General features: G+C 43.1%; 1 protein-coding gene and 1 long non-coding RNA gene across 2 annotated transcripts in view; both read left to right on the forward strand.

Annotated features, from left to right (window-relative positions):
* The window catches only part of LMNB1 (lamin B1), a 54984-nt gene extending 39715 nt beyond the window's left edge, over positions 1-15269 (forward strand). The window contains exons 8-11 of the mRNA XM_003123882.5: positions 1350-1454; positions 4944-5063; positions 11928-12035; positions 14468-15269. Of these exons, the coding sequence (XP_003123930.2) occupies positions 1350-1454; positions 4944-5063; positions 11928-12035; positions 14468-14509 (375 nt within the window). The 3' untranslated portion in view covers positions 14510-15269. The remainder of the gene's footprint in view (positions 1-1349; positions 1455-4943; positions 5064-11927; positions 12036-14467) is intronic.
* LOC106509546 lies at positions 22183-24792 on the forward strand. Its single transcript, XR_001307177.2, has 2 exons — positions 22183-24381; positions 24653-24792. It is a non-coding gene; the product is annotated as an uncharacterized LOC106509546 (long non-coding RNA).

Genomic DNA, 26733 nt, shown 5'->3' on the forward strand with positions numbered 1-26733 from the left:
AGCTCAGTAATGGAGGCTGCCCTTGGTGAGACCTCACTGAGCTGAGGCCGAGAAGGGGTGTGAGACGATGCCAGACAAGGCAGGTCTGGGAGGTCAGGGGGGTGCAGTGGGATGGATGTCACGTCTAGAAGTGGGTTTGGGATTTGTAAAATGTTTGCAAAAGCACTCCTTTTCTCACCAAAGCTGTTCAGACTGACTTGTGTGTGGATGAATAAATAATTAGGAAGGGCAAAGGAGCTTTAGCAGTTCTGATAAGGAAGAGCATAGGCTTCAAGCCCTCTTGGTTACGATGTTGAAGCTAAAGAACAAAGTAGCATCTGCTGCTCCATTGTAGTATTTTGGCTGTTTCTCAAAAGACATTGCAGCCATGTGTGCAGCTGTTTTGAAGCTGGCTCTCAGCCTTGTTTATTCTTGTCTTTGAGTTAGAAATGGATATAAATACATAAGTGCAGCTAATTTCTTTAATACCCTGCACTGTTCCTCAGAGGTCAGGCAGCTCTGGGCAGCCTGCAGGCTGGTGTTGATAGCCGGCACTTGGGACTGGCTCATTATGTCACTGACTCTTTTTGAGCCCTTTAGGCTTTAAGGTAAGAGTTAAATAACGGGCAGAAGTGGTACATGTGCATAAGAAGAAGGGCATAGTTTGACATAGTTTCTTCCAGTTTCTTCCTTCTCTTTCCAAGCTTAGGTGTCTATATTTTAAAAGCTGAAGGCAATCAAATATTAGATGTTTATAAAGATGATTATGAAACTAGGTTGTATTGTAAATTAAAAATATGCACCTGATCTAGCTTTGAATAGGACCATTTCGTTTGGTTCACCTCCCTTTCCTTCCGGTTTTGTCCTCTTTAAAATTAATTTTCTTAATAATTAAAACTGCAGCGTTGTCAAAGTTCCTGTTTTGCTGAATGACAAAGCCATATTTTCTCTCTCTTTTTAAAAAATTTTTATTTTTTTGTCTTTTTTTGCCTCCTTAGGGTTGTACCTGCGGCACACGGAGGTTCCCAGGCTAGGGGTCTAATCGGAGCTGTAGCCACCGGCAGCCGCAGCAGTGCCAGATCCGAGCCACGTCTCTGACCTGTGCCACAGCTCACGGCAATGCCGGATCCTTAACCTACTGAGCAAGGCCAGGGATCGAACCCACAATCTCATGGTTCCCAGTCGGATTGGTTAGCCCCTCAGCTACAAGGGGAACTCGCTTATTTTCTTTTTATAGTAGGAAAATATGAGCCATGGAAAGATAGCCATAAAACTGTCTTAGTTTATCTGCCTATAGATTGATTTATGCAATTATTTCCTAACTTTCTATATATTTGAAGTCACCTTATTTTATTTTGTTCTTTCAATAGGATCAGCCAATGGGAGGCTGGGAGATGATCAGAAAAATTGGAGACACGTCAGTCAGTTACAAATATACCTCAAGATATGTGCTGAAGGCAGGCCAGACTGTTACAGTAAGTTAATTTAGTCATCATTTAATTTAACTTGATTATCTTAACCAACAGTTAAAGTAATTAAAACCATTTGGGCTTGAATAGAAACATTTTAGGAATGGGCCTTAAAACATTTTTGTTATTATTAGGGAATTACAAGTGCTATTAAACATTTTAAAAATTGTATGTGATTGAGAGTGGTAATACACTAATAAAAGCGAAAGAATTGACCTTTGAGTTCTTTTTGTCTGCTTCAGTGGATAGAAGGCAGCTTCCTCTTCCTTCCCTGTTGGCTCCCCAGAAAACAAAACAGAATAGCTACTTCTTGATTGATAGTGGTAGCCCTGCTGTGGTTCAGGAGGTTCTGCTTGGCGTAAAGAACTGTCAGGAGATAACTGTTAATACTAGGGGTGCTTTAGCCCTGTTAGGGGTAAGCAGCACAGTCATCTGGAGAGTGTTTCTGGTGACCAGGCCGTTCCTCACTCTTAGTTGGGGCAGGGAACCTGTGTTTTGAACAGAAGTTCCTAGGTGATAAGTACTATTGCGAAGTATCAGTCTCTAAACCTAATACACGAGCGAGGATAGCGTGGTTTTTCTTTCAAATATATGAGGTGTTGATATTTTGAGAGAGATGAACCCTGTGCCATTCTGACTCTGTTTTCTCCGTTGCTGTCCTGAAATGCCACGTCTGTAATAGTTCCTAAATAATCATGAGCTGACTTTAGAGAAGTATTCTTCATTGAGCAAACACAAGATTCCTTTACTTTTACTCAGTAAGTAGATGTAGCAAACAAAATATGTTAACTTTGATACAGATTTTAAACAGGTTACTGTTTTCATTCCCTAAAGAATGCTGAAGTGACTTTCTTTTTATAGCTGCTTCTTTAAGAATATTAAACACATGTTTGGCGTTCCCGTTGAGGGGCAGCGGAAACGAATCTGACTAGTATGCACGAAAATGCGGGTTTGATCCCTGGCCTCCCTCAGTGGGTTGAGGATCTGGCGTTGCCGTGAGCTGCGGTGTAGGTCGCAGACATGGCTGGGATCCAGTATTGCTGTGGTAGTGTTGTAGGCAGGCAGCTGCAGCTCCAATTCAACCCCTAATTGAATTGGAGGGTGCGGCCCTAAAAAGCCAAAAAAAAAAAAAAAAAAGGATATTAAACACATGTCTTAAAATTTTATGATTGATAGAAACCTCCCTTAGTGTTTAAGATTAAAGGCTCTAACAGGTTAGAACTTCTCTTTTAAAGTATATTTGTAGAACTCGCCACCACATTGTGAAAATATCAGATGCTAATTTTGTAATAATGGGTAAGAATGGGAACAGATATCCTAACCACACTGTCTTTTCTTCTCTTTAGCAGTTATTATAGGAGAGAAAATGGCTCAGTCCTATTACGTGTCTTATGGAAGTTGCATAATGTAGTGGAAAGAGTTTGACATTTTAATTCCAAAGATTCAGATTTGAGTGTGCTCTCTCTTTAAAGTGGTATAAAACCATTATGCCAATCATCTGCTTTTTCCCCTGGATATAGTGTCTCAGGGACTAAATATATATTCTATAGGTTTAGTGGAGAACTCAATTTTCACGTAAAATACTGTAATGCATTTTCTTTTCCTTTGGTGGCTGGCATTAAATGTGTTAAGGAGCTCTTTGAAACATGGTAGTCATAAGTGATCTTTCCGTTAAATTGTACAATGCAAGGCGGTAGCAAAGATCAATTCAAAACTCTAGGATAGAAATAAGGAAACTACATATGTGATTTTAAATTTTCTCATAAACTATTATTTCAACATGTGATCAGTATAACATTTTGTTAGATATTTTACTCTTTTTGTTTTTGAACCAAGTCTTCATACTTAGAGCTAACCTTACATCATACCTCTGTTGGAACTAACCACCTTTCAAATGCTCACAAGCCCATGTGGCTGCCGTATTGAACAACACAGCCCTAGGACCTACTGAATTACCCAGTAAGGTTATTGACATTATGTGATTAACACTAAACCAACAATATGATTCCAGGAGTTCCCATTGTGGCTCAGCGGGTTAAGAACCCAGCTAGTACCTGTGATGATGCAGGTTTGATTCCTGGCCTTGCTCAGTTGGTTAAGGATCCGGAGTTACCACAAGCTGTGGTGTAGGTTGCAAATGCGGCTTGGATCTGGTGTGGCTGTGGCTGTGCTGCAGGCCAGCAGCTGCAGCTCTGATTTGACCCCAGCCTGGGAACCTCCATACGCCGCAGGTGTGGCCTTAAAAAGGAAAAATAAGTAAACCAACTGTATGATTCCATGTGGTCTAGTGAAAAGTATAGCTTGAGATTAGGTTAACAATCCATGTCACCTGAAAGTTGGCCCAGATCCAATTCTTTTAGTTTTATCCTAGTAAATGTTTCTTGCCCCTTCCCATTTATAATGTGGATGGAAGATCTGGAAGCTACAAGTGAGCACCTTTAGAGGAAGTGGGTCTCTTCTACTCAGTAATTGATGTGGTTTTCTCGCCATTTACAAAATACCTGCTTGTACCCATCTGCAGTCTTCCTTTTGTCATCATATAGCCCTTTATATTGCAAAATAACTTACGGGGCGCAAAACTTTGGTATCTGTTTTCATGTGGTCTTAGAAAGACCAGAGCAAAGTGTCCCTACAGATGAGGACATAGAGGTTTGTCAAGGTGTCATGTAATGTCCATGATTCAAATCCAGGTTTTCAGACTCAGGTTTCCTTCATTCTAGCAAAATATTATTCTGCCAATAAATACACTGAAAATGTGGCAGAATTTCCATGCTTGTGAGAAGGGAAATACTTCTTTTTGTTTGTTTTGTTCATTTTGGTAGCAGTAATATTTTCCATTAAATGGTAGGTGACCTGTCTGTTTCCTAAATTCTTTTTAGAGTTCAGTCTCAGACACTCTGGGGTATTGTGATATTGTCTCTGGTTGGATACATACCACTTCCCACAAGAGTGTTCTAGATAGGTTGTCTGGTGCAGAGTTTTGACAGAAGTTAGTCATCTCCTCAGTGCCTGCCCTAGGGAGCTGGGGGATCCCATCGGAGGGGATCAGAAGGTTCTAACCCAGACGGTGGCTCATAAAACCCATAGAACGACAGAACAATGATGAGAGCCAATATTTATTGAGTGAGCCGTCCCCTCTATGTGCGTAATCCCCTTTCCTTCTCAGCAGTCCCATGTGTTAGCAGTACCATTTCTGTCCCATTGGAAGGGAAGTCAGGTAGCTTGTTCAGGGTAAGCTGACGTGTAGGTGAACTAGGATGTGAATCTGGTCACCTTCACTTCAGAGCCCCGTGTGTCAACATTTTCACTTATCAGATGGGGGAGCCGAGGCTGAGATAAGTCTCGTGGATGCTAGACACATGGCTAGTTAATGTAGCACGTCTGAAGCCAGGCCATCATTCAGGAACTTTTAGAATCGATGCTCTTACAGGATGCTATTACTGACACATGGGAGAGCTGGGCTCGGAATAACCTGATGTCCTTTCTTTTTTCCAGATCTGGGCTGCCAATGCCGGCGTCACAGCCAGTCCTCCCACCGACCTCATCTGGAAGAACCAGAACTCCTGGGGCACTGGCGAAGACGTGAAGGTTATATTGAAAAATTCTCAGGGAGAGGTACGGTCATTTGGTTGGGTCCACCACAGTGTCTCTTCACCATGCAAGTGTGATTTCTCTGCAGAAATCAGATTGAAATGTGAAGTAACAGATTGCTTAAATCAGACCAAGGCTGCTAAGTCTATCAAAGTAAAGTTAACTTCAGGTTTTAGAAATGAAATAAGAGTGTATTGTAGTTCTGATTGTTAGCGTAGGCTCCAGAGTCAGCCTGGGTCCAGTTTCTGTCCCCACTGCCCAGTGGCTTTGTGTCTTCGGGTAAGTTCCTTCCCCTCTCTTAGTTTTATCATTTAAAAACGGGTATAGGAATAATAAGATAATTATTGTAAATCAGGTAATGATATCATGAGAATAATATCAATGAGACAGCCCTTGGGAAATGCTTGGCACACTGTCTGGCCTCTGATAAATGCTTGCATTATTCACCTTGGTACTAGCACTCAGGATGCTTGTGAAACTTGAGTTTGAAGACTGTGGGATGTACATTTGGTTGATGTGTATGTTTTCAATATGTCAGTCCTAGAGTGCTTGGCAAAGAACCTGCTCCTCCTGTCACGTAAAGACAATCCCCATCCTACCACACACACACACACACACACACACACACACACACACACACACACACACACGAGATGAAAGTGTCTGAAGAAAGACGTGGTTGCTGGTCAAAGCACAGCATCCACTTAGGGGCTCCTTCTCTGCTCCCCTAGTGCCGGGTACAGGCCTCTTCGCTGGCGCTTGTCAGGTTGTCTTCTCCTCCTTGAGTAATAAGCACATTGAGGGCAAGGACCTGTTTGGATTTTTCCTTGGCACATAATAGTTATTTAGGAAGAACTTACTGGTTAAAATTTTAGGTAAATCGGACATGAACCATCGCTAGTTCAGAGAAATACAGTAATTCACAGCGTTCATTATGGGGGTGCGAATTGTGTGCGATAGGGGAAGTCCCGGCCTGGCCCTCTTCCCATCCACCCCTTGCCGTGATCGTCCGCCGGGGTTGAGACTGTTCTTCGTGAGGAATTCACTGTCTGCTGAATGAAGAATGAGCTCAGACTGAGGCTGAGAATGAAAGGGCCTTGGATTTGTTTTTCACTGCAGACCTTAGTACAGTTCACCTCTAGAGACCCACTAGGTTCTCAGGGTCTCGGGGTGTTTAAAACGCCTGCAGTAGTTGATAGACTTCAAGGAGCCGGAGCTTTTCCTGCTCTGCTCGTGGAGCCCTGCTTGCTTGTTGCCTTTAGCACTTTGGAATTCTTCCCAAGTGCTGAAGTTACTACAGCTCCTCTGCTGGTCGTGTCCCTGACATCTGAAATGAGCATAGTACGTGTCTCTTTCAAAACGTCGTTAGGAGTGGTGATTGGCGCAGATTGAGAAGCACTGTTATAAGGAGCCGTGGTAGATGAAATAGGCTTTCATGAGCCATGGACTCTAGTCACCAATTTTTTTTCCATGTGGAAAGGTGTTCCATGTTAGAAGCAGTCTTATAGAAGGAGATTTGGGATGCAGCAGGTTTGAAAGCCCACAAAACAGGTACGATGACAAGTGAACAAAGCAGAGACCGTGACATGGGATATGCCCAGAGGTAGCGTGACCGCTGGCATTTCAATAGAGCTGAGTGAAGCTCAGGTTCCTTTCATAATTCAAATTCTCTGAATATTAGATTGGTTGGTTGGTTTATTCCTTTAAAAACTTCGATTGCCTTCTGCTTGCTAGCCTCTATTAAGGGACTTCTGTCAGAAAGGAGGAATGTATTATGAACATAGTTCTCATTTCTGTGATTGTGAGACAAGTACTTTCACATAATTCTGTAAGACCATGTTTTTTTAGTAGGTCCCAGCCCATATTTATAATAGTTCATAATTATCACCATAAAGGCCACTCGTCTGTAAGATGGTAGGTAGTTGGCTTAAGTCAGCTTATTTTTTATGTATATTTTCTTGCTGAGGCATTGGAGATATCAGAAAACCCAGTTAAGCTGGCTTTAAAATGATGAGAACATATGAGTTCACAAAACCAGCAATCCGCGGAGAGTAGACCTGACCCAGTAGCTTGCCCAGTGTCCCCAAGGATCTTTCTGTTGTCTCTTCCCTGAGTGTCTCCCTCGTGGATGTAGGGTAGCTGCCGGCTACTCCTGGACCTGCATCCTTCCAGGGTGACTTCTTGTGGGCAAGAGCATCGTGCCTAGTCAGGTTCTCTGACTACAAGAATGCAGTCTGGGCTTCACTCTTGTAGTACCGGCCTGGGGCACGTGCCCAGCTCTAAGTTGCTTCCTGGAGTCGAGAGGACAGAGTTAGAGCTTGAGCCTTCTTCCCGCTCCATGACTAGATCACACTCAGTTCCTTGTGACACACGTGTCACATCTCCATAGGAGAGAGGGTACCCAGGTCAGAATGGGTGCTCTTTTTTTTTTTAATTTATTTGAGGAGTGTGCACATATTCCATAATTATTTTTAATTACAACAATAATAAAAACTCCATTAATGAAGCAAATCTTGTTAGAAACTAATTAAGAAAACTTGGTAGAATTCAAATTGGAAACAGTTTCAATTGAAAATTCTGAGTGCATAGTGGTAAGAAACTATCATACAGTAATTAAAGAACATTTTAAATCTTACCCTTCAGCTGTATCTTCAGAATGGGTGCTCTTGTTGAGAAACGAGGAGGGGGTCCTGGATGATGAAAAACAGCAAATGTCACCACAGAAAAGTTGAATCTTTTTTTTTTTTTTTAATGAGGGAAATGAAAAATAAAGCAGTTTCTCCATACCTTCTAGAATGTTGGCATCACTGAAACTTGCATATATGCAGATGATTACTTATGTGTACAGAGAGATAGCTCCTTCATCAACCAAAAATGCCTTGATTTGTAATATTTGCTGATTTCTATGTTGTAAATTCTCCCGTTGTGGCGACTGAGCGCAGAGTTGAAGAGACTGCAGGTGAGCTGGGGCCAGCTGGCCTCACTGCACTGCTCGGGAGACGGGCAAACCTCTCCTTGCCCATGGCTTTACCCAGGCAGCCCAGTGACAGGTTTATAGGGGGACTGTCATGTGTGCCTTTCAGGACACTTGATAGGGTTGGGTGTCTTGCTGAGAGGAATTTCTTTGGTAAAGACATGTATCTTTAGCACTTTAACTGATAACAGTTTCCTGAGCCTTTGTCTCCCAGCACTTTCAGTTCTAAATTTGTTTTATTATTTTTCTATTTACATTTTCAGAAGTTATTTAGCTCCCTTATTTTCCATATAGGCTTTCTGCATTAGATTAGTTGGTTTTTAAATGTTGTCAAATGAAAAGTGCTTAACATTAGGCTTATGTTAAAGACAGTTATGCTGAAGTCATTCCTAATTAATGAAGTTGGCAAGCTGCTATTTTCTAAGCTTCTCATTTGAGGTCCATGGTCTTGTGTTACAAGCTTTAAGAGCCATTGTTACCATATGGGATGTATAATTGTCCTGAGCTGCTAGAAGCTGAAATGTGAGAATTCTCACAGAACAGAGGCTTTAGGAGGGTTTTTTTGTTTTGTTTTGTTTTTTGCTTTTCTTTCCTCATTTTAAGATGAATTGAGGGAAGCAAGATGCTCTGAAAGCTGTTTGTGAATCTTTTTTTTTTTTTTTTTTTTTTTTTTTTTGTCTTTTTGCTATTTCTTGGGCTGCTCCCGCGGCATATGGAGGTTCCCAGGCTAGGGGTTGAATCGGAGCTGTAGCCACTGGCCTACGCCAGAGACACAGCAACGCAGGATCCGAGCCGCCTCTGCAACCTACACCACAGCTCACGGCAACGCCGGATCGTTAACCCACTGAGCAAGGGCAGGGACCGAACCCGCAATGTCAGGGTTCCTAGTCGGATTCGTTAACCACTGCGCCACGACGGGAACTCCAATCTTTTTTCTGTTTTATATGCCACCATCCTCCAATTTGTATCTTCATTTAAAGAAATGTAATTGACCCAAGGATTCACATGCTTTGAAAAATTTTTTTAAATTATAGTTGATTTATAATGTTGTACCTATTTCTGCTGTACAGCATAGTGACCCAGTCATACATACATATATGTATATGTACACACACACACACACACACACGCACATTCTTTTCCTTATACTATCTTCCATCATGTTTGGTCCCTAGAGATTAGATGCCATTCCCTGTGCTGTGCAGCAGGACCTCATTGCTTATCCATTCTAAATGCAATAGTTTGTATCTATCAACCCCAACTCCCAGTCCATCCCACTTCCTTCTCCCCCAATCACCCCATAGCAACCATTAAGTCTATGTCCTGTCTGTGAGTCTCTTTGTTTTGTAGATGGCATCATCTGTGCCGTATTTCATTTATTTATTTATTTGTCTATTTGTATTTTCTAGGGCTGTACCCATGGCATATGGAGGTACCCAGGCTAGGAGTCCAGTCGGAGCTGTAGCTGATGGCCTATTCCACAGCCACAGCAACTCGGGATCCGAGCTTTGTCTGCAACCGACACCATAGCGCACAGCAACGCCAAATCCTTAACCCACTGAGTGAGGCTGGGGATCAAACCCGCAACCTCATGGTTCCTAGTCGGAATCGTTAACCACTGAGCCACGACGGGAACTCCATTTGTGCCGTATTTTAGATTTCACATACAAGTGATATGATATGGTATTTGTCTCTCTTAGCTTAGTGTGAGAATCTCTAGTTGCATCCATGTTGCTGCAAATGGCATTATTTTGTTCTTTTTAAAGGCTGAGTAGTATTTCCATGGTGTATATATGTACCAAGTCTTAATTCATTCCTCTGTTGATGGATAGTTAGGTTGTTTTCATGTCTTAGCTATCATAAATAGTGCTGCAGTGAACATAGGGGTACATGGATTCACATGCTTTTTTATTAGTACTCATTTGGTTAAAGTGTGCTAATATTTGTGAAAAGACTGTTTGGGGATATAAACACAGACTGATCTCACAGAACTGAAGTTCTGGCTAATCGAGACTCAGAATGGCCCATCTCCCTTAGCCGTGCACCAATAATCAAAATTCCCTACAAAATACTACTATACTGCCTTAATTCGTTTATAAAATACATCTGTGGACATAGTTTAAATTGAACTCTTAATTTCTATGATACTATTCTTCAGTTTTCTTCCTTTGCCATTTGAAGCCAGGTAGTCTGTTAAATTTCAGATAAGCTTTTTGTTTGATTTTGTGTTTTGTCTTTTTGTTTGGTCTTTTTTGCCATTTCTTGGGCCACTCCTGCGGCATATGGAGGTTCCCAGGCTAGGGGTCGAATTGGAGCTGTAGCCTCCAGCAACGTGGGATCCGAGCCGCGTCTGTGACCTACACCACAGCTCACGGCAACGCAGGATTGTTAACCCACTGAGCAAGGCCAGTGATCGAACCTGCAACCTCATGGTTCCTAGTCGGATTCGTTAACCACTTAGCCTCAACGGGAACTCCTGTGTGTTTTGTCTTTTTCAGGCTGCGCTTGCTCATGGCACCTGGAAGTTCCCAGGCAAGGGATCAAATTGGATCTGTAGCCCCTGGCCTACACCACAGTAACAGCAACTTGGGAACCAAGCCACCTCTGTAACCTACACCGCAGCTCACAGCAGCTCTGGATCCTTAGTCCATTGAGTGGGGCCAGGGATCGAACCCCGTGTCCTCATGGATGCTAGTCAGGTTCATTACTGCTGAGCTACAGTGGGAACTCCTCAGAAAAGCTTTTACTGATGTGCTTTCAGTTTCTTCCTCTGTGTGGTTGCCTTCCTTGAGAGGACATGGAGCAGTGGGATTGGAGGCTCTGCAGTACTCTTAAGACACACTCACTGGCTTGCTGCTGATCATCATTAGCCTTGTGTTTAAACAGAAACACTGCTGCATTTGTGCAAGTCAGCCTTCTCACGGGAATGTCATCTGTGTTTGCGCCTTTCGGTAGAACGTGGACATGCTTCCTTTCTGTCATAGCTCCAGCGAATGAATGACAGGAGATCTGTTTTTTGTGCAGAGTACATTGGAACTTTACCAGGATGTTACTGGTAAATAGTGTTCATTTGTCTTGATTCCGTTTCGTTCTAGAGGAACTAGTTGCTGAAGGAATGAAAGCTTGACCTCTCATCTCACTTGTCAGGTGGTCTTCTTATTACCATGGTCCCTGAGAGCACAGAAGCTGGCCCCTGGTTTCATTTTATTCAGCATTTATTTAGCACCTTCTCTTTGCTAGCAGCCAAGGTCTTTAAAGCCGAATTCATGTTGAGTATTACAGAGAATTTAGTGTGCCAAATCATTTGTGGAATTTTTTTTTTTTTTTTTTTTTTGTCTTTTTGCCTTTTCTAGGGCCGCTCCCGCGGCATATGGAGGTTCCCAGGCTAGGGGTCCAATCAGACCTGTAGCCACCGGCCTACGCCACAGCCAGAGCAACACAGAATCTGAGCTGCGTCTGCAACCTACACCACAGCTCACAGCAATGCCAGATCCTTAACCCACTGAGCAAGGCCAGGGATCGAACCCTCAACCTCACGGTTTCTAGTTGGATTGGTTAACCACTGAGACACGACGGGAACTCCCATTTATGATGGAATTCTTAGTAACAGAATGGGGTACAAAGCAGTGGAAATTTCTCAGCAGGTATTTCAAATTGGATCGCCAGTAGCTCTCCTGCAGAGAATATTGAAGATCTAAGAACTGCTACTAATGATGCAAACATCTTTCCTCAGTAGCTGAAATGACTGATGAGCCACTTAAAAAAACAAACAAACAGACAAACAAAAAAAACCCTTATGTAGAATTGCTGTTTCTTAAATTTACACAAAGAAGGGTCGTCTCCCCCCCCCGCCCCACAGTCCTTGTGGTTTTTAAGTATAGTGTTTGAACTTAAAGTCCAACTCTCGTGTGTAGGAGGTTGCTCAAAGAAGTACAGTCTTCAAAACCACCATACCTGAAGAGGAGGAGGAGGAAGAAGAAGCAGCTGAAGTGGCTGTCGAGGAGGAACTTTTCCACCAGCAGGTATTATTTTAATGCATTTCTTTTAAGTTTCATTAACAGAGTTACAGTAAACCACAACTAATAGTGGAGCTTGTGTGTTTTTTGTTTTTTTTGTTTGTTTTTTTTTTCCCTGAACAAAGTTAGTAATCTACCAAGTGGGGTTTGTTTTTCCTGAGGTGATATTCAAGAAACAGTACACTAGGGTATGTAATATGGTAGTACATGTTTGTGACAAATAAGTGTATGTGGAATGGAATGCATGCTCAAAATTATTGACGTGTTCTTTGAGAAGTTTAGATGACTTAATTAGAGCAGGTATCTGCATATAAGCTTTAAAAAAACAAAGACTAATACTCAACTTCAGTGTAAAACAAAATTATTGCTCTCTTAAGTTTCTAATCATTTAATTGCAAGATAGATTTTAGCTGATGCATGGGCTTTTGAGAGCCCTTGAAATAAAGAAACTCCAAATTTGATTTTAATTAATTATATTGGAATTATTAATAAGTAATGAGCCTTCAGTTTATATTCTCAACTGTTTAAGTCTGATCATTCATCAAAATTCCTACCCTTATCCTATAAGACTTCATCTCCATAACTCCAAAGTTATAAATCTGTTGGTTTTGCTTAATTAGCCCCAGTCCTACTCCAAATAAACATTCTTTTATGCGTTCAGCCTCCAGAGTCGAGAACTACTTGAGGGTGGGTTATGCTGCAGTAAGGTTTTGGCACAGATACTTCTTTATTCATGTTGGAGGGATATTTAAGAACAAATATTTTACACTTGGCTTTAACAAGAAACAGACAGAAGATCCATTTCCTGCCCTTATGGGGAGCATTATATGACTGGATATAAAATAACAATATAAGAGATATCTCAGGGTGCCAGACTAGTGGCTCAGAGCATGAGTTGTAGCAGTCGGATGCTAGAGAAAGCTCTTTAGGTCACTAGAATAGTTGAGAAGATCTCTGGGAAATAGGCTCCTCCAGTATTTTGAAGGACCAGCAGTTATTTGGGTATCAAAAGGCAGATATTGGTATTCTGTTGATACTCAGATTATCTGTTAGTACATTAAGAGACCACCTTAAAACTCGGGGGGCTTAAAACAATGAATTATAATCCCTGTGATTCTGTGGTTTGACTGGGCTTAGCTAGGCAGTTCTTTTGTTCCCCACCATGGAGGGTGAGTTCAGTCATGCAGCTGCACATAGCTGGAAGCTTGGTTGGGGCTAGAATGTTCTCCATGTCTGTTTCTTTGTGGTTTCTCACCATTTGGTAGTTTAGCCCAACCTTTGTTTTGCTGGCTTCCATTGATGAAAATGGAGAGCATTAGATCTCTTAAAGGCCTCTCTTCTCTTGGAGTAAGTCATAGGCCAGCTCCAGTTCCAGGGGAGCGAGGAGCGGAAAAGAATTTATGATGATCTTTTAATTCATCCCAGGCAGTATGTCACAACTTGAGCATTGGGTATATCTGTCCGCCTAGTTGTGTCGTAGGGTGTGTGTGAGAGAGTCTGGAACGCCTAGGCAAGTAGCTTTGCACACTTTGGAGCAAAGGAGAAGGTGGGCAGTATCAGGGCGACTACCTCTAGAAGGGAGATTGTAGAGACTGAGGGCCGATACAGATAGAGATTCACGAAGGCATAGTGGCTGAACTTGAGGGTTAGAGAAGGAAAAAGAAATCAGAGGTGTGTGAGGTTTTAGCTTTTGTGATCAGGTACGATAATGATAGCAAGGCTCAAAACAGGGGAGATGGAGGGTGGATCAGCTATTTTGACGTCACGTTAGAGAGTGACTCCATTGGCCTTTCACACTAATGAGACGGTTTTTTGGTTGACCTTTAAGAAACCAATTTCAGTTTAGTCAAGTGGTGAGTCACAGTCATATTGCGAGATTTTAAGGAATCAGTGAGTGATAAAGAAGTGGATAGAGGGAGCCACTTTGACTTCACATCTGAGAATGAACCCAGGGCACATGCTTCGGGATCAGCCAGCTGCCCATCCACGCAGCCGTCTCCTCTGATGTGGTTGTTCAGAATGCTGTTCACTCGTCTCCTGTTTCCTAGTTAGAAACGGAGGTTACTGAATAGCAGTTTTCTGCTTCAGCTGCATGTTAGAATTACTTAGGGAGCTTTAAAATCACACATAAAGAAATACTCTTCTCCAGTCGAATGAGGAATTCTGGTGTAATTGATCTAGGGACCTAGGTCAGGATTTTTTTCAAAGCTCCCCCGGGTGTGAATGTGCAGCTACAGTAGAGAATCACTGTCTGGGACGGTGTTGATGCCGTCTAGGGAAGACGTCCGAGAGAGAAGGTTAAAAAAGGGTAAGTGAGAAGTAATAAAGGTCCGCGCGAAGCTCAGTACTGCTGAACTTGTCGTATCTCTGCCTTATTTTGAAATGCTGTGATCCGTTTTCTCCTTCGCACTAATGGTTCTCTCTGTTTTCCTCATCAGGGAGCCCCCAGAGGTTCCAATAGAAGCTGTGCGATTATGTAAACTTCTCAAGTCGACTGTCTTCCTCCAAATAAAGAAGTAGGGTAATCCTTACCTACATGCAGTGCAGAGCCTTCTCAGAAGCACAGAATATTTTTATATTTCCTTTATGTGAATTTTTAAGCTGCGAATCTGATGGCCTTAATTTCCTTTTTTGACACTGAAAGTTTTGTAAAAGAAATCATATCCGTACACTTTGTTGCAAGATGTGAACTGTCGACACTGAACTAACTGTGTACTGTTTGGAAAAGGTCCCTCAAATTTTTGACATGTTTTTTGTATGTGTGCTTTTTTTTAAGTTCTTACGAGAAGGGGAGGGGAGGGTAAATAAACCACTGTGTGTCTGGGTATAATTTGAGATTGCTGCATCTAGATTAGCAATCTGCTCTTGATTATTCTCTGCTATATATAACGGTGCTGTGACGAGGAGAAAAGCATTTTTCAATATATCGAACTTTTGTACTGAATTTTTTTGTAAAAACAATCAAGGCTACAAAAATTTTTTTTTAAAATAGAAAAGAGAAATTTTGTAAGAAGGCAATATTAATCTAATCATCATGTAAGCACTCTGGATGAAGGATTCCACAAAACTTTGTTTTATGGTTACTTCTCGTAGATTCTTAATTCACGAGGGGAACGGGAGGGGTGAGGGGGGAGGGAAGGGTTTCTCCTAAAATGCATTAGTTGTGTTTTTTAAAATAGCATAACTTGCTTAAATTTCTTATGTGACATTAACAAATAAAAAAAGCTGTTTTAATATTAATTTACTGTCTTTTTTTAACTTTAGTAATATTTTTAGGGGAGAAAAGTATTGTTTCAGTTTTACTGTTTGTTTGTTTGTTTGTTTTAGGGCCACACCTGTGGCATATGAAGGTTCCCAGGCCAGGGGTCAAATCGGAGCTGCAGCTGCTGGCCTACACCACAGCCACAGCAATGCAGGATCCAAGCCGTGTCTGCGACCTACACCACAGTTCACGGCAATGCTGGATCTGTTAACCCACTGACCAAGGCCAGAGATAGAACCCTCGACCTATGGATCCTAGCTGGGTTCGTTAACCACTGAGCCACAACAGGAATCCCATCCTTTTTTTGCGGGAGTGGGGGGTGCTATACCGAGGCCTGTAGAAGTTCCTGGAACCGGGGGTGGGGGATGGGGGGGAGTGGATTGAACCTGTGCTACCGCAGTGAACCCAGCTGCTGCAGTGACAACAGTGGATCCCTAACCCACTGCACCATAAGAATTCCTTTTCACTTTTACTTTTGGTAAAAATACTTGGGTCTCTTGTTTGAACTAGATTTTACTTTAAGGCTCTGACAGTGGGGAAGATAAACACGCAAACTATTTTGAGGTCTCCTCTGTTTTCAGTCCTCTCTTGTCATTAATAATAGCAATAATAAAAGCAATAATAATAGCTAAATTTTTTGGAGCCGGGCATCGTATCATGTTCAGTGCTTTGTGTTGTTTACCTTGTTAGCAATAAGGCTTTTCAAAATCTGTAAGTAATAATAAGAAAGCCATTTGGGAACAGGGCAGTGGGAGAAACAGGGGGAGATACTCCTCTTAAAGGAAAAAACGGAGATAATATTTCTAGAATTCAGTTTTACTATCTCTAAAAATGCAGAAGAGATACTGATTAAAAGGCACCTTTGAGAGAAGAGTATGGTATGAATTACAGAAAATACAGGAATGTGTGTGCTGTGTGGGGTAAGTTATGTGTGGTGATAATTAGGGGTCGTTTATTATGCATTTGGGGAGTTTTTATCTTGTGACTGCTTTTAGCTAAGTGAGTCCATCTTGTAGAAAGTAGAGTATTTGAGCCGTCCCTAGAATGGATCAATGATAACAAATCCGAAGGTAACCCCAAATCAGTGTTTGCTTTTCTCTTAGAATATTCCTACAGTAAGCTGTGCAAAGACTAGCAGCTTAGACTTGAAAATAACTCACAGAGTCTCAGAATTACTGTGCTCTGCAGATTTACTGCATATACTCTGGTGCTGTCGCAGACACAAGATAAATACTGGGTTAGAAATTCTGTCTGGTGAAGCAGATAAAATGATAGCTTTTCCACACAGATTTATCTTCAGAATGAGAATGGCAGCGCCTTGTACAGCCCAGCTTGGTTATGAAAAGTGTTGCCACAAGGTGGGGTTCTTGTCATCAAAATTCATTCTAAGGACTTTAGGCTGGATAAATTAGGTTATAGAAATCACTTTAATTAGCGAGGCACTAAGAAACTTAGACTTTTTTTTTTTTTTTTTTTTTTTTTTAGTTTTAGTTTTTTTTGCTTTTTACGGCTGTACCTGAGGCATATGGAGGTTCCAGGCTGGGGGTCCAATCGGAGCTGCAGCTGCCAGCCTATGTCACAGCCACAGCAACGCCAGATCCCAGCCATGTCTGCGACCTCTACCACAGCTCACGGCAGTGCTGGATCCTTCAACCACTGAATGAGGCCAGGTATTGAACCCGCATCCTCATGGATACTAGTCGGGTTTGATACGGCTAAGCCACAATGGGAATTCTAACTTTGGCAGTTTTAATAGAGGGGAATATTATTTACTCTAATGAAGTGTAGAGTGAAAACCCAGGACTCAGTTAATACGTAATTGGTGGCCCTGAATGTGTGGCAGGAGGTTGTTGGGTCTATTTCGGCTGCTAGACTTTGTCGTGAATGGGAGTTTTCTGAAAATGAGCTACACCTCCCGCTGTTCCCACAGATCGTCGGGAGGCAGGGGCCTCTCTATAGCAAAGTCATCTCTGCCTCAGTGGAGGCTAGGCCTGCATTTCTGGATTATTGAAATGTTTTAATTTCCTCCCTATTTGGTAGTCTAGTTTTACCACTATGTTTAGGTACAGATTTTTTTTTTTTTTCAATTCCTCTTGTTCAGGTCTTATCTAGTGTTTTTCACTAAGAAAATTCTCGATGTTCATATTTTGTTGAATATTATCTCATCCCCTTTCTCTGTTCTTCCCTTCTGGAATTTCTTTTAGACTTACGTTGAACTTACCCTCTTTTGTGTATTGTAGATTTCTTCGTGCTGTATTCTAGGTAACTTCTTTGTATTTATCTCACTGATTATGTTCTCAGCCCTGGCTAATCTGTTTATCTAGCTCGTTGAGTTTCTACTTTGGTTAACTATGTTCTTCTTTTTATATTTTTTTATCTTTTGTCCTTTTAGGGCCGCACCCGAAGCATATGGAGGTTCCCAGGCTAGGGGTCTAATCGGAGCTGTAGCTGCCAGCCTACGCGAGAGCCATAGCAACGCAGGATCCGACCCGAGTCTGCAACCTACACCACAGCTCATGGCAACGCTGGATCCTTAACCCACTGAGCGAGGCTAGGGATCGAACCCGCAACCGCATGGTTTCTAGTTGGGTTTGCCGTTATGGGAACTCCACAGTCTGTTTTCTTGAGTTCCTGGGGATGCTCACGTTTCTCTCAGCTGCAGCAAAATTAATGGTGGTTTGCTCCCTCAAAGTTTTTGATTGTAAACATGTCTTCAGCAAGGGCTATATATTTTATTTTATTTTTAACTGAAGTATACAGTTGGTTTACAATGTTGTGATCATTTCAAGTGTACAGCAAGGTGATTCCTATATATATATATATATATATATATATTTCAGATTCCACTGTTACAAGTTATTACAACACATTGATTATTGTTCCCTGTGCTGTACCGTCAGTCCTTATTGATTATATTTTCTATACAGTGGTGTATATAAACCTTAAACTTCTAATTTATCTCCCCCACCCCCATCCCCTTGGGTAACCGTAAGTTTGTTTTCCATGTCTAAATCTATTTCTGTTTTGTAAATAAGTTCCTTTGTATCATTTTTTTAAGCTTCCACATGTAAGTGATACTATGTGATATTTGTCTTTCTCTGTCTGACTTGCCTCAGTTAGTATATTTCTAGGTCCATCCATGTTGCTGAAAATGGTATTTCATTTCCATCTGTTGATGAACCTTTAGGTTGCTTTCATGTCTTGGCTCTTGTAAATAGTGGTGCTCTGAACCTTGGGGTGCCTGTGTCTTTTTGAATTAGTTTTGGTCTTTGCTAGATATATGCCCAGCAGTGGGATTGCTGGATCATATGGTAACTCTATTTTTAACTTTTAGAAGAACCTCCATACTTTTCCCCACAGTTGGCTGTACCAGTTTACAAATTTGTATGCCAGATCACATGTTTAAAACAGGGTGAGAAATTGAAAAAGACTCTTTAGTCTGTGCTTCTGGATCATTGGCTTCTAAACAAAATGTGGATCTTTTTAGTAATGTTACATGAAGTAGCAGGATGGATATGAATTTTAGTACGTCCCACCAGAGGAGAGTGATTCTTAGGGTGCAAACTTTTGAGCCCCTGAAGCCAAGTTCTGGTATTTTCATGATATTTACCTGGGACAACCCAGAATTCTGAAATTGGGACTGACTCCTCTTCCTACCAAAAAAGGCACCAAGGAAGGTAGTATTTAGGATTTGGTGGATCTGTCATGTGTCCACCTTGCTAAAGGGACATTCAGAACCAAGCTGATGAGAATGAGGAAAGTATTTAGGCAAAATACATGTAAAGCTCCCAGAGGTCCTGTGTCAGGTTGGAGAGGGAGCTTCACTTTAGCATGTGGAATGGGAAGAAGCGTGAATTAATGCGGGCAGGACTGGGAGTGGACACCGCCCTGCTGTTGTGGAGGGTCAGGGTGCAGGCGGAGGGCAGTCAGAGGCCCACCTGGAGCCACGGGGCCCTGGAGCCACACATCGGACCCACGGTGGGGCATCGCCTCCTCCCTCCACACCTCCTGCCCCTCACTTCCTCGCTACGTGTTTTCCCTTCACTCTGAACAGCACAGTAAATCCTGTCTCCTGCTGACGTTTCTCCAGAGACAAAGTGCACCTCTCAGTTTAAGGAGACAGCCTGTTTGGTAGCTTAATTACTTCCAACAATAAAACACGTATTTCCCCGGATTTATTATATGTGACTGCTTCCTCCACCAGTCAGAATTGGAATTCTCGGTTTCACTGCCAGCCAAGTTTGCTCTTAGAGAAGAGCAGCTCTTGTTCCATTTCAATGGTTTTTATATTTCCTTTGGCTATATATTAATTCAAACAGGCCCCTGTCTGTGTACCTTAACAATTTCTCTGCATTTTATATACCATTTTCTTTTTTCTTTTTTTTTCTTTGTCTTTTTGCCTTTTCTAGGGCCACTTCTGCGGCATATGGAGGTTCCCAGGCTAGGGGTCTAATCGCAGCTACAGCCACCGGCCTACGCCAGAGCCACAGCAACGTGGGATCCGAGCCGCGTCTGCAACCTACACCACAGGCTCATGGCAACACCGGATCCTTAACCCACTGAGCAAGGCCAGGGACCGAACCCGCAACCTCATGGTTCCTAGTCGGATTCGTTAACCACTGCGCCACGATGGGAACTCCATATATACCATTTTCTTAACTATAGGTGTTGATATCTTTGATTTCAAATAGCATCCTCACTTGCCTATTAAGCCTTCTTTCACGACCCACTTGGCCATTAGCATCTGCCAGCCTTCGGAATTTCTCGCTGCATCTGGCTTGGAGTAGACCTCCTCATACAACCGTGATGGGGACAGTGGAGGCACCTTCCCTAGTCTCCCCCCACTCCCAGGGTTTTGTGACTCAATCTGGGTAATTATTTTCAGATTGGTTTGGCCTATTGCATACACTTGGGTATTTCCAAAACCCCCTTCCATGTACTCCTGTGTCCTCTGACGTTGCTGGCCCTGAGTGCTAGCTCAGTGTCCTCTGTGGCAGCACTGGAGGACACATCTTAGGATAGCAGGACTCAACTTGTGGAACTGGGCTTTCAGTCTTAATGGCCAAGAGTGATCTTAGAGGTCTTGTCCTTGTCTCATTTCCTAAATTCTGGGTCCCAGGTCACTTGTGTTCTTCCTCCGTCTCTTTCTCCCTCCATTCTCTGCCTCCCGCCTTCTGTGCCCACCCCCCAAGAGGCACTGCTTTTTGACCTCAGCCCTGGCAGCTGGTCCTTTCTCTTGCGAAGCCTGGGATCGTGGCCTTGCTTCCTCTTTGCTGCCAGCTCCCTTTGCTGTGATGCCTTCCAACCAGTGGACTGAGCCCAAGCTCTTTTGAGGGCCAGAACTTTCTTCAGAACCATTTTCCCAGGCGCCCATTTCTCTTTCTTGTCCTGCTAAGAAAAAAATTGTTAAGAAATTTGAACTTTGGGAAAAGCGAGCTGGAAACATTTATTGAGTGCCTGTTGCATTGTTCTTATTATTCAGTGTGAAAGGAACAGTGAGCCTGGACTGAACTCTGGGAGATGCAGCCTCTGGGTCACCAGGAATAGTCCTTACGTTAACAAGTCTGAAAGTGGTCTTTTTGTGGAGAAGGAAGGGTTTGGCACCAGAGGGGATGCTTGGGTTGACTCAGGGTGTCTCATACCACACATTCTAGGAGTTCCTATCTTGGCTCAGCGGTAATGAATCTGAGTAGTACCCATGAGGACGTGAGTTTGATCCCTGGCCTCCCTCAATGGGTTAAGGATCTGGTGTTGGTGTGAGCTGTGGTGTAGGTCACAGACATAGCTCAGATCCGAGTTGCTGTGGCTGTGGTGTAGGCTGGCAGCTGCAGCTTCCATTCGACTCCTAGCCTGGGAACTTCCACAAGATGTGGGTGCGGCCCTTAAAAAGCAAAAAAAAAAAAAAAAAAAAAATCCTATGGAGCTTGAGGCAGGGCCTTGAGTTGTGTCATGCACCTGGGGAACTTTGGGAACCTGGCCAAGAGAAACAGGGTTCTGGGTGTGCAGTGCTGCTCTGATGCTGTGGGGAGGACAGAATATCACATGTTGGCCTCTTCCTTACCTATGGGATAGTTTCATTGTCATATGGAGAGGAAAGGCAACATGAGATCCATAAAGAGGAAGGAGGGATCAGGAAATAATCCCATAAATAGGAAAGGAGGAGATGTCTGCTGAATGTTCGTACAGCCAGGCACTCTGCTCAGGGTAGTCACCCCAAATGTTAACTTCAGCTTCATGTGCCACATACCACCCAGGGCAAGTGGCATAATCCTTGTTTTGCACATGGGGACAGCTAGCCCAGAGGTTCCGTCATTCACCCACTCTTTTCCTTCCTTCAACAACAATTCGCTGGGGGATTTAGTTTTCCCAGGCATTGCCCAGCAAGCACCTGGAATACCAAGGAGAGAGATCCCAGCGGTTTTCTTAGGCACTCAGGCGGATGGCACAGGCTGCTGTCTTTGACAGCCATGCCTGTTCGGCTGTCCCAGGCAGCTGTTAGGACATAGTGTACATATTAGCCGTACGCAGATGAGAACAGTGCTCCTCAGTGTCAGCCAAGAATGGGAACACTTCCAAGTATCAGGTGACCCCCACATCCTGTTTTAAGTTTCTGTTTCTAATGTTCTTCTATTTAATGGCACATGCAATAAATTATTTGCATGCGGCAGTTTATTGTATTATTATTTTTAATGGTAGCTTTAATAGCGATATTTATAGCAGGCTTTTTGTTTTGTTTTGTTTTTGTCCTTTTAGGGCCACACCCTTGGCACATGGAGGTTCCCAGGCTAGGGGTTGAATCGGAGCTACAGCTGCCAGCCTACACCACAGCCACAGCAACTGGGAATCCAAGCTGCATCTGCGACCCACACCACAGTTCACAGCAACGCGGCTCATTAACCCCGCTGAGCGAGGCCAGGGATCGAACCTGTGTCCTCATGGATGCTAGTCAGATTTGTTTCCACCAAGCCATGGCGGGAACTCTGCATGCTGCAGTTTAGAAAATGCTGTCATGTAGGTTAGCTGATGTGACTTAGGAGGGGGCAAGGGATTCTGGTTTCTCTCTGGATCCAGAGCCTTCCACCGCCTTCTATCCTCTTAGGTGAGGCGGCGAGCCACAGCCTGGGGGCGCGGGGTGGGGGCTGCCCTTTCCCGAGCTAGTTAGGTTTCAGGATGCATTTTTCCTGACATCAAGAAGCTGATTAAGTGTTCTGGTAGCGAGTCTCGTAAGGGGTCACTTGAGGTACCGCTAAGCAGAGGGAGTGGCGGACTCAACAAGTACTTGAGAGCAGGTCGGACCTTAGTGAGGCCACATGTTAGTCATGGGGCTGGGAATTGTTGTAAGTGGCCCAGAGAGTGTGCACCTACCCCCCACTTTTCCTAGTGGGCGGTAAGGGGCTGCGGACGACAGGAATTACTGGAACTGGTGATTCAGCTCTGATTACAAAGGAGGTAAAAAGAAAAAATTTTTTTTTTTTTTTTAATGAGAGAATAACTCTTCTTTAAAACATGCCAAGTGTAGTCATGGGTTATGTCCCAAATTTGTACTTTCCCACTTGAGTGGTCCTCCTCCACAGCCAGGCTGTACATGGAAGAAAGCAGCACTCATTGTGCCTTTGAACTAGTTCTGTGAATGGAAAGCCCCCGATAGGAGCCGCAGAGTTGTTATCACTTAATGACGTGATCCTGAAAAAGCTCGCATTCCTGCTTCTCCGTTTCCTTATTTATAAATAGAGACGGAAAATAAAAAGCCCTATTAAAGTTGATGGGAGAGGTCGAAATGAATAGGAATTTCAAACTAATGATCCCTTCACATTTTTTGATGAGGGGAATCGGGAAGAAAGGTGAGGCTTTGGTTAGGAAATGGTAGGTGGTTCATGGCTGTTCGTGTACATAAGTCTGCAGTGGAGACAGGATTGGTCAGAGCTAACACTTGCGGTCAGTTGAATGGTTCAACAAGAAAAGCCATTGAGACTCCTGGAAGCGCTGCCTTTGACCCATTTTATGAATAAAAATTAATTTCAACAAACGTTTGTGGAGCCCTCGCCGAGTGCCATGCGGTGTCCCACGCACTGGTCAATACTAATAAAGGGAAATCATGTCTCGACCCTGATGGAGCTTACGGCTCAGTGTGAGCCTCCATCAAAGATTCAGACAAAGACGGAAAACTGCAGCCCTGCTAGGTGCACTTCGGGAGGGAAGGCAGCACACAGCAGGTCTGCCAAAGAGATCAGCTGGTCGCTCCTAAGAGGAGGCAGGACGGAGGCCCTTGTGATCTCTGCTTTTAAACAACAGGGGCAGAGGTACTCATGTGGCCAGTCGGTCACAAATGGACAACCTGACAGTGGCTGTCAAGGTGCCCCGTGTGCTCCGGGCTCAGGTGGAAACGGAGAGGATTTCTGGCACGTGTTTGCCGGTCCCTTCTCAGTTCTCCGCTGAGACCCAGAGGCTGAGAAAATCTTTTGGCTCGTGCCAGCTGGCCTCCCAGGGCACCGGGCCTGACACTCTGCCGAGTCTGAGAGCTGTACACCGACTTGCTGTGCTGGATCCGTGGAACTGAGATGACAACTGATCTTGTCCTTGATCAGGTGGCTGCACCAGGTTTTCATTTAAATATATAATATTCAGTCCTTCAGCTGGAAAGGGGATGGCTGCCACGCTGGGCAAAGCCTCCGGTGTGCTATGGCACCACGTGACCCGCCAGGGGGACTCCCCCCTCCTCCTGCCCAGGTTGCTAGAAAAAGTAACAGGAGTCCTTGGCAGGCAGCTCTGTCTCAGATGATGATGAAGATTGGGAAACACTGAATTATGAAATAAAGGAAGGCAGTTGGGGTGCTTTCATCACCCTTGGCACATGACTCCTAAGTTACAGTAATGAGCTCAGCCCTGTGATGGTATATCACAGGCCGCCTGGCTTGGCTTAAGCAATTTTTTTCCAGTGTGTTCTCGTCAACAGACTCAGGAGGCAACAGCTGACCCCAAGTGGATGACACTGGATGGTTAAAACGGAAACGAGTGAACTGCTCCCCCATACTCTTCTCTGGGGGAAGTGAGACAGGCAGGATTCCGGAAGGCTCTTGTTTGAAGAGGCTGGTTAGTTCCCAGAAGAGGTGGGAGGAGCCAGAAATGGGACCATGTCTGTTGCCCGTTAATCACTACTTGTATCACATGGTACCTTGATCCCTGTTTTGTCGGAAGAGTTACCAGGGAGTCCTGGAGACAGATGTAGTAGCCTCCCTTTATCTCTAAGCCCCTGACCCAGTCGGGGGTGGAGGGGCACGCGGCCACGTCTTCCCCGCTTCCCCCGCCCTCCGTGGATCGACCGGCTTCTCTCACCTGCCGCCTCTTTCTCTCTCCTCCTCAGATCGTCCTGCTCCAGGCACTTCCCTGAGTGGTGCTGAACTGCAGAGCATGGGCGCAGAAGAGGCCGAAGGGGTTTCGGAGGATTTCTCTTTGAGACGAGCGGACTATTTACCCACAATAAAAAGAGCTGGCTCCTCTTGGGATTCTGGTGGTGGTCTCTGCGTGTGTGATGAGTTTTTTAATGTGCATGCATGCACATATGTGTGTGTGCGCATGTGTGGGGGGGTTGTATTTTCTGGTTCACAATTCCTTTAAACTGGTGTTTTCCTCTAGGAGAAGAATCCCTTTTCCTGCCATTTAAAAAAGATGTAGAGTTGGTTTACACTATTGTGGTATATTCTTTTCCATTATAGGTTATTACAAGGTATTGAATATATTTCCCTGTGCCATGTAGTAGGTCCTTGTTGGTTACCTATTTTATGTATAGTGTGTGTATTTGTTAATCCCAACCTCCTAATTTATCCCTCCCCTGCCTCTTTCCCCTTTGGTAATCATAATTTGTTTTCTGTCTATGAATCTTCTTCTATTTTGTAAGTAAGTTCACTTGTATCTTTTTTTTTAGATTCCACTTATAAGTGGTATTGTATATTCGTCTTTCTCTGTTTAACTTCACTTAGTATGAGACTCTCTAGCTGCATCCATGTGGCTGCAAATGGCATTATTTTGTTCTTTTTTATGGCTGAGTAGTAGTCCATTGTGTATTTGGACCACATCTTCTTAATCCATTTGTCTGTTAATAGACATTTAGGTTGTTTCCATGTCTTGGCTGTTGTGAATAGAGCTGCATGTATCTTTTTGAATCGTAGTTTTGTTGGATATATGCCCAGGAATGAGATTGCTGGATCATATTGTAGTTCTATATAAAGTTTTCTGAGGAACTTCCATACTATTTTCCATAGTGATTGTACCAATTTATGTTCCCCCCCACAGTGTGGGAGGGTTCCCTTAGCTGTTTGCAGACTTATTAGTGATGGCAATTCTGACCCATGTGAAGTGGTACCTCATTGTAGTTTTGACTTGCATTTCTCTAATAAGTTATATTGAGCATTATTGTTTGTAGACATTTTGATGATGGCCATTCTGACAGGTGTGAGGTGGTATTGCATTGAGGTTTTGATTTGCATTTCTCTAATAATTAATGATGTCGAATATCTTTTCATGTGCCTACTGGCCATCTCCATGTCTTTGGAAAAAATATCTGTTTAGATCTTCTGTTCATTCTTCGATTGGCTTGTTTTTTTGATACTGCGTTGTACGATCTATTGGTATATTTTGGAAATTAATACCTTGTCAGTCCCATTGTTTGCAAATATTTTATCCCATTCTGTAGGTTGTCTTTTTGTTTTGTTTATAGTTTTCCTTTTTCTGTGCAAAAGCTTTTAAGTTTAATTAGGTCCTATTTGTTTACTTTTATTTCCATTACTCTTGGAGACAGATCCAAAAACATATATTCCTGCGATTCATGTCAAAGTGTGTTTTGCCTATGTTTGCCTCCCTGGGATTTATAGTACCAGGCTTACATGGGTCTTTTTTTTTTTTCACCGCATGGGAATCAGTGTATTTTATTATTTTTTAATAATGATTTTTGTTTTTTCCATTATAGCTGGTTTACAGTATTCTGTCAATTTTCTACCATACAGCAAAGTGACCCAGTCACACATACATATATACATTCTTTTTTCTCACATTATCATTCTCTTTCATAAGTGACTAGATATAGTTCCCAGTGCTATGCAGCAGGATCTCATTGCTTATCCATTCCAAAGGCAATAGTTCGCATCTATTAACCCCAGATTCCTGGTCCATCCCACTCCCTCCCCGTCCCCCTTGGCAACCACAAGTCTGTTCTCCATGTCCATGAGTTTCTTTTCTGTGGAAGGGTTTATTTGTGCCATATATTAGATTCCAGATATGAGTGAGATCATATTTGTCTTTCTCTGTCTTCACTTAGTATGAGAGTCTCTAGTTCCATGCATTTGCTGCAAATGGCATTCTTTTGTTCTTTTTTATGGCTGAGTAGTATTCCATTGTATATATATACCACAACATTTAGGTCTTTAATCCATTTTTATTTTTATATAT

Source organism: Sus scrofa, chromosome 2, assembly GCF_000003025.6.
Source record: "Sus scrofa isolate TJ Tabasco breed Duroc chromosome 2, Sscrofa11.1, whole genome shotgun sequence".
In the NCBI taxonomy this organism is placed as follows: Eukaryota; Metazoa; Chordata; class Mammalia; order Artiodactyla; family Suidae; genus Sus; species Sus scrofa.